Source organism: Salvelinus alpinus, chromosome 16 (assembly GCF_045679555.1).
Source record: "Salvelinus alpinus chromosome 16, SLU_Salpinus.1, whole genome shotgun sequence".
Taxonomy (NCBI): Eukaryota; Metazoa; Chordata; class Actinopteri; order Salmoniformes; family Salmonidae; genus Salvelinus; species Salvelinus alpinus.
Window position 1 is genome coordinate 41,659,244 of NC_092101.1, and position 15,533 is coordinate 41,674,776.

The window sequence follows — 15,533 nt, forward strand, 5'->3', positions numbered from 1 at the left end:
TTCGGAGGACGCATGGCTTTCGACCTTCGTCTCTCCCGAGCCCGTACAGGAGTTGTAGCGATGAGACAAGATAGTAATTACTAGCGATTGGATACCACGAAAATTGGGGAGAAAAGGGGATAAAAGAAAAAAAAGAAAAAGAAAAAGAAGAGTACACCACATCAGTCACTGGCTTTATCAATAAGTGCATCGAGGACGTCGTCCCCACAGTGACTGTACGTACATACCCCAACCAGAAGCCATGGATTACAGGCAACATTCGCACTGAGCTAAAGGGTAGAGTTGCCGCTTTCAAGGTGCGGGACTCTAACCCGGAAGCTTATAAGAAATCATGCTATGCCCTGCTACGAACCATCAAACAGGTAAAGCGTCAATACAGGGCTAATATTGAATCATACTAAACCGGCTCCGATGCTCGTCTTATATGGCAGGGCTTGCAAACTATTACAGACTACAAAGGGAAGCACAGCCGCGAGCTGCCCAGTGGCACGAGCCTACCAGACGAGCTAAATCACTTCTATGCTCGCTTTGAGGCAAGCAACACTGAGGCATGCATCAGAGCATCAGCTGTTCCGGACGACTGTGTGATCACGCTCTCCGTAGCCGACGTGAGTAAGACCTTTAAACAGGTCAACATTCACAAGGCTGCGGAGCCAGACGGATTACCAGGACGTGTGCTCCAGGCATGTGCTGACCAACTGGCAGGTGTCTTCACTGGCATTTTCAACATGTCCCTGATTGAGTCTGTAATACCAACATGTTTCAAGCAGACCACCATAGTCCCTGTGTCCAAGAACACAAAGGCAACCTGCCTAAATGACTACAGACCCGTAGCACTCACGTCCGTAGCCATGAAGTGCATTGAAAGGCTGGTAATGGTTCACATCAACGCCATTATCCCAGAAACTTTAGACCCACTCCAATTTGCATACCGCCCAAACAGATCCACAGATGATGCAATCTCTATTGCACTCCACACTGCCCTTTCCCACCTGGACAAAAGGAACACCTATGTGAGAATGCTATTCATTGACTACAGCTCAGCGTTCAACACCATAGTGCCCTCAAAGCTCATCACTAAGATAATGATCCTGGGACAAAACACCTCCCTCTGCAACTGGATCCTGGACTTCCTGATGGGCCGCCCCCAGGTGGTGAGGGTAGGTAGCAACACATCTGCCACGCTGATCCTCAACACTGGAGCACCGCAGGGGTGCGTGATCAGTCCCCTCCTGTTCTCCCTGTTCACCCATGACTGCATGGCCAGGCACGACTCCAACACCATCATTAAGTTTGGAGACGACACAACAGTGGTAGGCCTGATCACCGACAACGACGAGACAGCCTATAGGGAGGAGGTCAGAGACCTGGCCGGGTGGTGCCAGAATAACAACCTATCCCTCAACGTAACCAAGACTAAGGAGATGATTGTGGACTACGGGAAAAGGAGGACCGAGCACACCCCCATTCTCATCGACGGGGCTGTAGTGGAGCAGGTTGAGAGCTTCAAGTTCCCTGGTGTCCACATCACGAACAAACTAGAATGGTCCAAACACACCAAGACACTCGTGAAGAGGACACGACAACTCCTATTCCCCCTCAGGAAACTAAAAAGATTTGGCATGGGTCCTGAGATCCTCAAAAGGTTCTACAGCTGCAACATCGAGAGCATCCTGACTGGTTGCATCACTGCCTGGTACGGCAATTGCTCGGCCTCCGACCGCAAGGCACTACAGAGGGTAGTGCGTACGGCCCAGTACATCACTGGGGCTAAGCTGCCTGCCATCCAGGACCTCTACACCAGGCGATGTCAGAGGAAGGCCCTAAAAATTGTCAAAGACCCCAGCCACCCCAGTCATAAACTATTCTCTCTACTACCGCATGGCAAGCGGTACTGGAGTGCCAAGTCTAGGATGAAAAGGCTTCTCAACAGTTTTTACCCCCAAGCCATAAGACTCCTGAACAGGTAATCAAATGGCTACCCGGACTATTTGCACTGTGTGCCCCCCCCCCCCCCCCCCACCCCCTCTTTTACGCTGCTGCTACTCTCTGTTTATCATATATGCATAGTCACTTTAACTATACATTCATGTACATACTACCTCAATTGGCCCGACCAACCAGTGCTCCCGCACATTGGCTAACCGGGCTATCTGAATTGTGTCCCGCCACCCACCACCCGCCAACCCATCTTTTACGCTACTGATACTCTCTGTGCATCATATATGCATAGTCACTTTAACCATATCTACATGTACATACTACCTCAATCAGCCCGACTAACCAGTGTCTGTATGTAGCCTCACTGCTTTTATAGCCTCGCTACTGTATATAGCCTCGCTACTGTTATTTTTCACTGTCTTTTTACTGTTGTTTTTATTTCTTTACTTACCTATTGTTCACCTAATACCTTTTTTGCACTATTGGTTAGAGCCTGTAAGTAAGCAATTCACTGTAAGATCTACACCTGTTGTATTCGGTGCACGTGACAAATAAACTTTGATTTGATTTGATTTGAAAATGAAAGAAAAGAGAAATAAAGAGAGACAGCAAGAGAGTCATCCTGAGATGAGTTTGGAAAGAAGAAAAGGGAGAAAAATAATAAAAATATATATAGAGATAGAGGGGGGAGAGAGAGAGAGAGAGATGGGATGGGATGGGAGAGAAAGAGAGAGGGGTGGGAGAGAAAGAGAGGGGTGGGAGAGAAATAGAGATGGGTGGGAGAGAAAGAGAGAGGGATGGGAGAGAAAGAGAGATGGGTGGGAGAGAAAGAGAGAGGGGTGGGAGAGAAAGAGAGAGGGGTGGGAGAGAAAGAGAGAGGGATGGGAGAGAAAGAGAGAGGGATGGGAGAGAAAGAGAGAGGGGTGGGAGAGAAAGAGAGAGGGGTGGGAGAGAAAGAGAGATGGGTGGGAGAGAAAGAGAGAGGGGTGGGAGAGAAAGAGAGAGGGGTGGGAGAGAAAGAGAGAGGGATGGGAGAGAAAGAGAGAGGGGTGGGAGAGAAAGAGAGATGGGTGGGAGAGAAAGAGAGAGGGGTGGGAGAGAAAGAGAGATGGGTGGGAGAGAAAGAGAGAGGGGTGGGAGAGAAAGAGAGAGGGGTGGGAGAGAAAGAGAGAGGGATGGGAGAGAAAGAGAGAGGGGTGGGAGAGAAAGAGAGATGGGTGGGAGAGAAAGAGAGAGGGGTGGGAGAGAAAGAGAGAGGGGTGGGAGAGAAAGAGAGATGGGTGGGAGAGAAAGAGAGAGGGGTGGGAGAGAAAGAGAGAGGGGTGGGAGAGAAAGAGAGATGGGTGGGAGAGAAAGAGAGAGGGGTGGGAGAGAAAGAGAGATGGGTGGGAGAGAAAGAGAGATGGGTGGGAGAGAAAGAGAGGGGTGGGAGAGAAAGAGAGAGGGGTGGGAGAGAAAGAGAGAGGGGTGGGAGAGAAAGAGAGGGGTGGGAGAGAAAGAGAGAGGGGTGGGAGAGAAAGAGAGAGGGGTGGGAGAGAAAGAGAGATGGGTGGGAGAGAAAGAGAGAGGGGTGGGAGAGAAAGAGAGATGGGTGGGAGAGAAAGAGAGATGGGTGGGAGAGAAAGAGAGAGGGGTGGGAGAGAAAGAGAGAGGGGTGGGAGAGAAAGAGAGAGGGGTGGGAGAGAAAGAGAGAGGGGTGGGAGAGAAAGAGAGAGGGGTGGGAGAGAAAGAGAGAGGGGTGGGAGAGAAAGAGAGATGGGTGGGAGAGAAAGAGAGAGGGGTGGGAGAGAAAGAGAGAGGGGTGGGAGAGAAAGAGAGAGGGGTGGGAGAGAAAGAGAGAGGGGTGGGAGAGAAAGAGAGAGGGGTGGGAGAGAAAGAGAGAGGGGTGGGAGAGAAAGAGAGATGGGTGGGAGAGAAAGAGAGATGGGTGGGAGAGAAAGAGAGGGGGTGGGAGAGAAAGAGAGATGGGTGGGAGAGAAAGAGAGAGGGGTGGGAGAGAAAGAGAGAGGGGTGGGAGAGGAAGAGAGAGGGGTGGGAGAGAAAGAGAGAGGGGTGGGAGAGGAAAGAGAGAGGGGTGGGAGATAAAGAGAGAGGGGTGGGAGAGAAAGAGAGAGGGGTGGGAGAGAAAGAGAGAGGGGTGGGAGAGAAAGAGAGAGGGGTGGGAGAGAAAGAGAGATGGGTGGGAGAGAAAGAGAGAGGGGTGGGAGAGAAAGAGAGGGGTGGGAGAGAAAGAGAGAGGGGTGGGAGAGAAAGAGAGAGGGGTGGGAGAGAAAGAGAGAGGGGTGGGAGAGAAAGAGAGATGGGTGGGAGAGAAAGAGAGAGGGGTGGGAGAGAAAGAGAGAGGGGTGGGAGAGAAAGAGAGAGGGGTGGGAGAGAAAGAGAGAGGGGTGGGAGAGAAAGAGAGAGGGGTGGGAGAGAAAGAGAGAGGGGTGGGAGAGAAAGAGAGAGGGGTGGGAGAGAAAGAGAGAGGGGTGGGAGAGAAAGAGAGGGGTGGGAGAGAAAGAGAGAGGGGTGGGAGAGAAAGAGAGAGGGGTGGGAGAGAAAGAGAGATGGGTGGGAGAGAAAGAGAGAGGGGTGGGAGAGAAAGAGAGAGGGATGGGAGAGAAAGAGAGAGGGGTGGGAGAGAAAGAGAGGGGTGGGAGAGAAAGAGAGAGGGGTGGGAGAGAAAGAGAGAGGGGTGGGAGAGAAAGAGAGAGGGGTGGGAGAGAAAGAGAGATGGGTGGGAGAGAAAGAGAGAGGGGTGGGAGAGAAAGAGAGATGGGTGGGAGAGAAAGAGAGATGGGTGGGAGAGAAAGAGAGAGGGGTGGGAGAGAAAGAGAGATGGGTGGGAGAGAAAGAGAGAGGGGTGGGAGAGAAAGAGAGAGGGGTGGGAGAGAAAGAGAGAGGGGTGGAAGAGAAAGAGAGAGGGGTGGGAGAGAAAGAGAGATGGGTGGGAGAGAAAGAGAGATGGGTGGGAGAGAAAGAGAGATGGGTGGGAGAGAAAGAGAGAGGGGTGGGAGAGAAAGAGAGATGGGTGGGAGAGAAAGAGAGATGGGTGGGAGAGAAAGAGAGAGGGGTGGGAGAGAAAGAGAGAGGGGTGGGAGAGAAAGAGAGATGGGTGGGAGAGAAAGAGAGAGGGGTGGGAGAGAAAGAGAGAGGGGTGGGAGAGAAAGAGAGAGGGGTGGGAGAGAAAGAGAGAGGGGTGGGAGAGAAAGAGAGATGGGTGGGAGAGAAAGAGAGAGGGGTGGGAGAGAAAGAGAGAGGGGTGGGAGAGAAAGAGAGAGGGGTGGGAGAGAAAGAGAGAGGGGTGGGAGAGAAAGAGAGATGGGTGGGAGAGAAAGAGAGGGGTGGGAGAGAAAGAGAGAGGGGTGGGAGAGAAAGAGAGAGGGGTGGGAGAGAAACAGAGATGGGTGGGAGAGAAAGAGAGAGGGGTGGGAGAGAAAGAGAGAGGGGTGGGAGAGAAAGAGAGAGGGGTGGGAGAGAAAGAGAGATGGGTGGGAGAGAAAGAGAGAGGGGTGGGAGAGAAAGAGAGAGGGGTGGGAGAGAAAGAGAGAGGGGTGGGAGAGAAAGAGAGAGGGGTGGGAGAGAAAGAGAGATGGGTGGGAGAGAAAGAGAGAGGGGTGGGAGAGAAAGAGAGAGGGGTGGGAGAGAAAGAGAGAGGGGTGGGAGAGAAAGAGAGAGGGGTGGGAGAGAAAGAGAGATGGGTGGGAGAGAAAGAGAGAGGGGTGGGAGAGAAAGAGAGAGGGGTGGGAGAGAAAGAGAGATGGGTGGGAGAGAAAGAGAGAGGGGTGGGAGAGAAAGAGAGAGGGGTGGGAGAGAAAGAGAGAGGGGTGGGAGAGAAAGAGAGAGGGGTGGGAGAGAAAGAGAGAGGGGTGGGAGAGAAAAAGAGAGGGGTGGGAGAGAAAGAGAGAGGGGTGGGAGAGAAAGAGAGATGGGTGGGAGAGAAAGAGAGAGGGGTGGGAGAGAAAGAGAGAGGGGTGGGAGAGAAAGAGAGAGGGGTGGGAGAGAAAGAGAGAGGGGTGGGAGAGAAAGAGAGAGGGGTGGGAGAGAAAGAGAGAGGGGTGGGAGAGAAAGAGAGATGGGTGGGAGAGAAAGAGAGAGGGGTGGGAGAGAAAGAGAGAGGGGTGGGAGAGAAAGAGAGAGGGGTGGGAGAGAAAGAGAGAGGGGTGGGAGAGAAAGAGAGAGGGGTGGGAGAGAAAGAGAGAGGGGTGGGAGAGAAAGAGAGAGGGGTGGGAGAGAAAGAGAGATGGGTGGGAGAGAAAGAGAGGGGTGGGAGAGAAAGAGAGAGGGGTGGGAGAGAAAGAGAGAGGGGTGGGAGAGAAAGAGAGAGGGGTGGGAGAGAAAGAGAGATGGGTGGGAGAGAAAGAGAGAGGGGTGGGAGAGAAAGAGAGAGGGGTGGGAGAGAAAGAGAGAGGCTTTATTCTCTATATTCTTTTGGAACTTCTGTGAGTGTAATGTTTACTGTTAATTTTTTATGTTTATTTCACTTTTGTTTATTATCTACTTCACTTGCTTTGGCAATGTTAACATATGTTTCCCATGCCAACAAAGCCCTTAAATTGAAATTGAATTGAGGGGCTGGGGGTGAGACAGAAGGAGAGTGATCCTGGTATGATTTTAGTTTAACGGCTAGGAGTGGCGCAGCGGGTGCCTGCCAAGTGCCAAGGCTTCCCCATCCAAAGCCCTGATGTCATGGGTGGCAGTGAGGGGGCTGGCTGGCTACCTTTCCTCAGACAGACCGTTTATCAGATATATGAGCCAGCCAGCCAGCCAGCCAAGGCCAACGTGTGGTTCAACATTAACCCCATCACCAGTCACCAACACCGCTGCCCTCTCCTCTCCTCTCCTCTCCTCTCCTCTCCTCTCCTCTCCTCTCCTCTCCTCTCCTCTCCTCTCCTCTCCTCTCCTCTCCTCTCCTCTCCTCTCCTCTCCTCTCCTCTCTACTCCACTTTCCTCTCCTCTGCTCTCCACTGCTCTCTTCTGCTCTCCTCTCCCCTCTACTCCACTTTCCTCTCCTCTCCTCTGTTCTCCTCTGCTCTCCACTCCTCTGCTCTCCTCCGCTCTCCTCTCCCCTCTACTCCACTCTCCTCCACTCTCCGCTCCTCTCCTATGCTCTCTTCTCTTCTGCTCTTTTCTCCTCTCCTCTCCTATGCTCTCCTCTGCTTGACACTGCCTGTCACAATCCTCTGTTGACTGATAAGCAGCATTTATTTATTTATTTTTTAAAAGCCCGTTAAGATTGGGTATTTATCAGCTCTAAGACAGTGTGGCAATGTTCAAAGGCCTAATTGTGGGTGGTGAGAGAATTACCAGTCTGCATGCGACGGGGTTCCATAAGTCCTTAAAGCAATGCAAACAGGTTTTAGAGATTTACACTGACACATTTACAGCTGAATTTAAAAAGTAATGTTTCATTCCCGCTCCTGTGAAATGAAATATAGCATGGCCCCACGTATTAACCCGGATAATTGCTACTAAGCGAGGAAAATTGTAATTTGAAAAGTCAAAATGTATATCTCTTTTTACCACAAGGCATTTCCTAATACAACCCATAAGGTGCATATCTAATAACAGCACACTTTACTTAAATAATGAGTGTCGTTCTTCTATCAAAGAACTGATTATTTAGGATAATTGTTGACACAAGGAAAGGAAGTTAGGCCCTTAGCTCCACTACGAGCTCTAAAGAATATGTATGTCAAAGAGGATGCTTCTAATCTACAGCAAAAAGCCAACCACTCTTTGAGTCCCTAGATATCCAGAGGAGATGTTCTCTCTGCCATGCTCTCACCTCCGCTGTGCAGTGCAGGCAGACAGTAATTGCAGGAAAGGGGTTTCCATGCTTGGCTTCAGATCGCAGTGGAGAAACTTTATCAAACCCTCTCTCTAGCCCAGAGAGAGCAGAGACCAAATGAGGATATGACATGAGAGTGAACAATGTTTAGCCTCAATGAATCATAGTCTCCCAAGAGTCAAGACTCCCAACCAGAAAAACACTCGGCTTAGCTTTCCGTGGGGGTTGTTTCTTAGAAGGCTTTTAGATGAAAATATCATGCGGTTGTAAGAAGGAATAACTTACAGTAAAACTGCAATCTATTGCAATTTACAGAACCTATTTATCACAATCTAATATCTAAAAAACAAACCTCTGGGTCATATTGCAAAACCACCCACATTGATGTTTTCTTCCCTCGCCAACAGTAGGCTACTGGATAGTATCTTCAGTAGTCGCCTAACATGCCTGGTTGCCAGTCTATGGAAATAATAGTGCCACTGGTATGCTATCGAAGATCGATAGGAAACACTTGTGATCTAATTTTCTTTACAGTCTTTAGTTTATTGAGCAAATGTTTTCTTAACTCTATTTATTGAACTGCATTGTAGGTTAAGGGCTTGTAAGTAAGCATTTCACGGTAAGGTCTATCTATACCTGTTGTTTTCGGCGCATGTGACAAATACAATTTGATTTGATTTAATGATGTCATTGCGCTGGGAAACACAAGCGGAAGTCAGTAATGAAAGTAATCAGTAGCTCTACTGCTGCTGCCAGTTGTTACACTACAAACCCAAACACACAACAACCACAACTTGAGGAGAACCACTGGGCACAGACGTTAATTCAACATCTATTCCACGTTGGTTCAACGTAATTTCATTGAAATGATGCAGAAACAACGTTGATTCAACCAGTGTGTGCCCAGTGGGGAGGGTAAACAAATTAAATTAAAAATGGATGCCTGATAGTGCATTCAAGTTCATATTTCTGTTTCTCATATCTGGCCATCAGTTTAATGTAACACTGAACAAAATAATAACTGAGTAAGAATTGTATAACCATCTATTACTGTAAGTAACCACCACTTAAACAATTAGCCAAGACAAGACATCATCTTCAAAACATGGTGTATGTTGAGCAATACAGCCATATAAACTTGGCAAACATATGATGTGAATAACAAAAGGTAAGTAGGTAATTGCTAATGCATGACATGTTTTACACACCGTTGTTTGAAAGTAACGAGGGACCAGCTGAGAAGTGTATGATTTATGACTGAGGACTGATTCATAGAAGGTGTGTGACTTTATTATCTTTCCAGATGCTTCACACTGGACCCAAACTGTCACAAACACACACACGCGCGCAGGCGAAGGCACACACACACACATGCACACATACATACACTACAACCATTACATCTGTTTCACACATATAGTTCCTTCACATTCCTGAACGTCTGAGAAGGCTTTTAAAGATGCAGCAATGGATGGCTGAGTTACAGTACCATGCATTAGGAGGAGAGACAGAAGAGGGGGCTAAGAGCTCAGCTATCAGAGCTGAGGAAGAGGACAGGAGGCTTCCTGCGAGAGACAGAGACTGCAGTCCAGACGGTGTGAGTTTTTTCAGAGGCAAAGTGCCTTTAGTGTCAACAGTTCTGTCTTGTTGAAATCTGTACCCGAGGCAGTTCCACCCAAATGATTGATAGCCCTGTGACTGTTATGACATGTAAGAGACTCTGTGTCATGGCAGATTCATAATGTGTTTCCTTCTACTCCTCTTTTCCAGTCTGCTGAAGAAGTGGAGATATGAAATGGTTACGAGGGTTTGATCCGCCCTCCCCTTTTCCTGTTCTATCATAAAATCTTATTTGATGAACGCATAACCCATCCAGTCATGTGTCTTGGATTACCATTCCTGGCTCCTGACACTAGTCTAAGAGAGAGTGGCATGTCAGAATATGGCCTTACTGCCTCCTCCAACCTTTGAAAATAATATACCAATCCAATAGGGAGGACTGGTGTAATCCAAACAAACCTAGACACATCCTCTAGCAGGCAATTAATAACACATAGACAAACTGGGTAACAAACTAAAATCCTATTCGATTCACAAGAGGGCAAACCAAAATTGTCCAATGACAGCACCTCTCTTCCAAACTTTTAAACTGTGGAAACTAGTGATGGGGAAATAAAATCAATAGTTACATATCAAATATTATTTTTGACGATATATTGCATCGTATCGCAGTGTTTCCCCTATATTCATTTAGCAGCGACGTGCCGCCGCTGCTAAATCGTTGCCGCCACTGTCAGGGCTGTCGCTCTCCTCATCCTCAGAAGAGGTGAGGAGAGAAGGATCTTCAGACCAATATGCGGAGTCAGGGAAATATGCCATCTTTATTATTAATTACGATGGACACGAAACAAAAACACTTTAACAAACTACAAAATAAGAAAACGACGTACAACGGAACCTGAACATAAACTTACATGGACAAACGTAAACTCACGAACAGGAACGGACATCGAAACGAACGAACAGCCAAACAGCTCCAAAAGTGAATACATCTAACATAACGAAGACATCACAGGAGACAATCACCCACAAACACACAGTGATAATGCCCTACCTAAATATGACTCTTGATTAGAGGAAAATGCAAACCACCTGCCTCTAATCAAGAGCCATACCAGGCAAACCGAAACCAACATAGAAACAGGTAACATAGACTGCCCACCCAAAACACATGCCCTGACCAAAAACACATAAAAACTAACATAAATAGGTCAGGACTGTTACAGTACCCCCCCCCCAAGGTGCGAACGCCGGGCGCACCAGCACAAAGTCCAGGGGAGGGTCCGGGTGGGCAGTTGACCACGGTGGTGGTTCCGGTTCCGGACGCTGTCCCCATACCACCATAGTCACTCCCCTCTTCTGTCTACCCCTACCACTGACCACCCAAACATTACCTTCCCCTAAATAATCAGCTAGCACCGGAACAAGGGGCAGCACCGGGACAAGGGGTAGCACCGGGACAAGGGGCAGCACAAAAACAAGGGGCAGCACCAGGATAAGGACCATCACTGGAATAAGGGGCAGCACCGGGACAAGGGGCAGCACCGGGACAAGGGGCAGCACCGGGACAAGGGGCAGCACCGGGACAAGGGGCAGCACCGGGACAAGGGGCAGCACCGGGACAAGGGGCAGCACCGGGACAAGGGGCAGCACCGGGACAAGGGGCAGCACCGGGACAAGGGGCAACACCGGGACAAGGGGCAGATCCCGGCTGAAGGACTCTGGCAGGTCCTGTTTGGACGGCTCTGGCAGGTCCATGCAGGCTGACGGCTCTCGACGCTCATGGCAGACTGACGGCTCTCGACGCTCATGGCAGGCTGACGGCTCTCGACGCTCATGGCAGGCTGACGGCTCTCGACGCTCATGGCAGGCTGACGGCTCTCGACGCTCATGGCAGGCTGACGGCTCTCGACGCTCATGGCAGGCTGACGGCTCTCGACGCTCATGGCAGGCTGACGGCTCTCGACGCTCATGGCAGGCTGACGGCTCTCGACGCTCATGGCAGGCTGACGGCTCTGGCTGCTCATGGCTCTCTGACGGCTCTGGCTGCTCATGGCTCTCTGACGGCTCTGGCTGCTCATGGCTCTTTGACGGCTCTGGCTGCTCATGGCTCGCTGACGGCTCTGGCTGCTCATGGCTCGCTGGCGGCTCTGGCAGATCCTGTCTGGTTGGCGGCTCTGGCAGATCCTGTCTGGTTGGCGGCTCTGGCAGATCCTGTCTGGTTGGCGGCTCTGGCAGATCCTGTCTGGTTGGCGGCTCTGGCAGATCCTGTCTGGTTGGCGGCTCTGGCAGATCCTGTCTGGTTGGCGGCTCTGGCAGATCCTGTCTGGCTGACGGCTCTAGCGGCTCCTGTCTGGCTGACGGCTCTAGCGGCTCCTGTCTGGCGGATGGCTCTGTAGGCTCATGGCAGACGGGCGGCTTTGCAGGCTCATGGCAGACGGGCGGCTTTGCAGGCTCATGGCAGACGGATGGCTCAGACGGCGCTGGGGAGACGGATGGCTCAGATGGCGCTGGAGAGACGGATGGCTCAGATGGCGCTGGGGAGACGGATGGCTCAGATGGCGCTGGGGAGACGGATGGCTCAGATGGCGCTGGGGAGACGGATGGCTCTGTAGGGAGGAGAAGGAGAGACAGCCTGGTGCGTGGTCTAGGCACCGGCTGCGCTGGAGAGGAGGAAACAGCAGGAGAGAGAACCCGGAGAGACAGCCTGGTACGGGGGGCTGCCACCGGAGGACTGGTACATGGAGGTGGCACCGGATATACCGGACCGTGAAGGAGGACACGTGCTCTTGAGCACCGAGCCTCCCCAACCCTACCAGGTTGAATGAACCCCGTAGCCCTGCCAGTGCGGCGAGGTGGAATAGCCCGCACTGGGCTATGCAGGCGAACCGGGGACACCACCTGTAAGGCTGGTGCCATGTACACCGGCCCGAGGAGACGCACTGGAGACCAGCTACGTTGGGCCGGCTTCATGGCACCCGGCTCGATGCCCAACCTAGCCCTCCCAGTGCGGCAAGGTGGAATAGCCCGCACTGGGCTAAGCACGCGTACTGGGGACACCGTGCGCTTTACCGCATAACACGGTGTCTTACCAGTACGACGCCTTCTACCTCCACGGTAAGCACGGGGAGTTGGCTCGGGTATCCTACCCGGCTTTGCCACACTCCTCGTGTGCCCCCCCCCAAGAAATTTTTGGGTCTTACTCACGGGCTCCCAACCGCGTCGTCGCGCTGCCTCCTCATACCAGCGCTCCTGGGCTGTGGCTGCCCTCTTCTCCTCCTTAGGACGGCGATATTCCCCTGGTTGAGCCCAAGGTCCTCTACCGTCCAATATCTCCTCCCAAGTCCAGAAATCCTTATTGCTCCGTCGAGCATTCCCATACCGCTTGGTCTCTGTATTTTGGTGGGTGATTCTGTCAGGGCTGTCGCTCTCCTCATCCTCAGAAGAGGTGAGGAGAGAAGGATCTTCAGACCAATATGCGGAGTCAGGGAAATATGCCATCTTTATTATTAATTACGATGGACACGAAACAAAAACACTTTAACAAACTACAAAATAAGAAAACGACGTACAACGGAACCTGAACATAAACTTACATGGACAAACGTAAACTCACGAACAGGAACGGACATCGAAACGAACGAACAGCCAAACAGCTCCAAAAGTGAATACATCTAACATAACGAAGACATCACAGGAGACAATCACCCACAAACACACAGTGATAATGCCCTACCTAAATATGACTCTTGATTAGAGGAAAATGCAAACCACCTGCCTCTAATCAAGAGCCATACCAGGCAAACCGAAACCAACATAGAAACAGGTAACATAGACTGCCCACCCAAAACACATGCCCTGACCAAAAACACATAAAAACTAACATAAATAGGTCAGGACTGTTACAGCCACCCCAAAAAAAATGATTAAAAAATGGGATAGTAAAACGTTTTCAGTGTAAACTTAAATGACTAAAACCTGATATAAAGTATTTAGAAAGGATAATGGAGCTATGTATTTCTAAGATCATCTTTGAGAACTAACAACCACCAAAAGAAAAACTAGACAGACGGGGACAATCTAAAATGAGTCACTCAGATAGCACAAGAACAAGGCATAAGCCCTGGAAGAAATGTATAGAATTGCAGGAAATGAGCTTTAAAACTGCACATTTTCTCTCAGCCCCATGTCAACATGTGTAGAATTGCAGGAAATTAACTTTAAAACTGCACATTTTCTCTCAGCCCCATGTCAACATGTGTAGAATTGCAGGAAATTAACTTTAAAACTGCACATTTTCTCTCAGCCCCATGTCAACATGTGTAGAATTGCAGGAAATTAACTTTAAAACTGCACATTTTCTCTCAGCCCCATGTCAACATGTGTAGAATTGCAGGAAATTAACTTTAAAAGTGCACATTTTCTCTCAGCCCCATGTCAACATGTGTAGAATTGCAGGAAATTAACTTTAAAACAGCTAAATCTGTGGCCAAGAGGAGGGCCTCTAAAATTGTTCACGCCATTGGCCATGCCCACTAAGCCCCCACCCCCCACAATAACTTTGCCACCGCTGCTGAAAAAAATCCTAGGGGAAACAATGTATCATATTGACAATATTGCAATATTATTTTTGCGTTAGTTAGTCCCTCTGCAGCAGACATATGGTGAACAACGTCGAATCACAATAAAATCACAGTATTGAATAGCAACACATATAGAATCACGAGGATCGTTGAATCGCAATACATATCGTATCGCCACCTAAGTATCGTGATAATATCATATCGTGAGGTCCCTGGCAATTTCCGTCCCTAATGGAAACTACTTGACACCATCTGGGCACCTGCCTCGGCTAGACAGCTGTTATAAAGCTTATATAAAGCCACAGGATGTTTATAACCTTTCACAGGTTAAGTGTGGGGAGGAGAATGATTGTTTGGCTTTGTGATGACTTAGTGAAAGGATATTATTAGCTATAAAGTCACTTTATGTCCCTGAAATCACAACTGTTGTGACAGAAATGTAAACAACATGATATATTAACTTCCTCACTGCCAGTGTATGCAGGACAAGGTACTATCTATAGAGATAGTAGAAGACAACTTTGCAAGACAATACATTTAGACACACGACAAGTCTAGCTAGGCTACTGTTTGTTATTTGACTACAGTGATTAGCCTTACATTTCTGATGGAGTGAGTCTGTTCCAACAAAGACATTTTATTCCCTTTCGAAGAACTTCATTACTCTCAGCATCAGTCAGCATTGTATTGCTGAGTTTGCTTTAAATCACAAATGGATCGACACTCACAATGGACCTCCAGCTGGGACTGAGATAGTTATCCTCTTCATCATGACTGGAGAAGAAGAGTCCCTTTGTATTTCAATATACTGGCGATTATAAATCAATGTTTAAATTGGCTTTGTTTAAAATATAAAAGACTTGGCGGTAAACAATACTTGATCAATGAAGATATTATGTGCAACCAAGTAACTTATTTTGAAGGCCAACAATACAACGAATTGAATGTCCATATAACCATCTGACATGTTTTTTATTAACGAAAAAAACAAATAAAAAGAGGAAAGGAAATATTTTGCAGAGAGACACGTCAATCGAATAAATCGACAGGCTAACGGCTAGTGACCAATAGCCTATATATCACCATACGAATGGCATCAAATATGAAAATGCACGGCATTCAAATGTGCGTGTGTTTCAGATAATATGACATTGTAACACTGTAATAAAGTCACATTCTTACGGGTCGCAGTCATCTCTAGGACAGCCAGGAGTAGCACGATGGTTCGGATAATGTGGAGCTGACATCTCGGAAGACGGTGGGTCACTGTTGCTCTAGCTGGATACATTCCTCCGATTCTATTATAGTTCCTTTACATCCACTACAACCGTAATCTCACGTGCAAATGTTGATTTAAAAAGAAGACACACAAAAATGTCTATAATAACTGTCTACGCACTCGTCCTTATCCTGTGACTGTGTGTAGTAGAACGCACGGAGTTCTTTCTCTTTCCCTGTCTCCTCTCTCTCTGACCGCCGGAGTCCCACTGCTTTCTTTCGCGCTCTAAGCGCACGCTTACGAAACGTCTGTCTGAGCGGCTTGTCTTGCACGAGCCATCTGGCTCTGATTAGTGCTCGATGTGTCGCCACCTTGTGTTGAAAATACACATTTCTTTGCGCAACCAAAGTGTTCAGATCGCACCAAGGAAAACGTGATGCATTACGGTCTATCTATG

The 15,533-nt window shown here is 49.1% G+C and overlaps 1 protein-coding gene across 1 annotated transcript in view; it reads right to left on the reverse strand.

The window, feature by feature from the left end:
• ror1 (receptor tyrosine kinase-like orphan receptor 1) overlaps nucleotides 1-15,331 on the reverse strand; it is a 246,609-nt gene extending 231,278 nt beyond the window's left edge. Inside the window, exon 1 of the mRNA XM_071346251.1 lies at nucleotides 15,040-15,331. Within this exon, the coding sequence (XP_071202352.1) occupies nucleotides 15,040-15,145 (106 nt within the window). The 5' untranslated portion in view covers nucleotides 15,146-15,331. The remainder of the gene's footprint in view (nucleotides 1-15,039) is intronic.
• Between the last annotated feature and the right edge of the window lie 202 nt (nucleotides 15,332-15,533).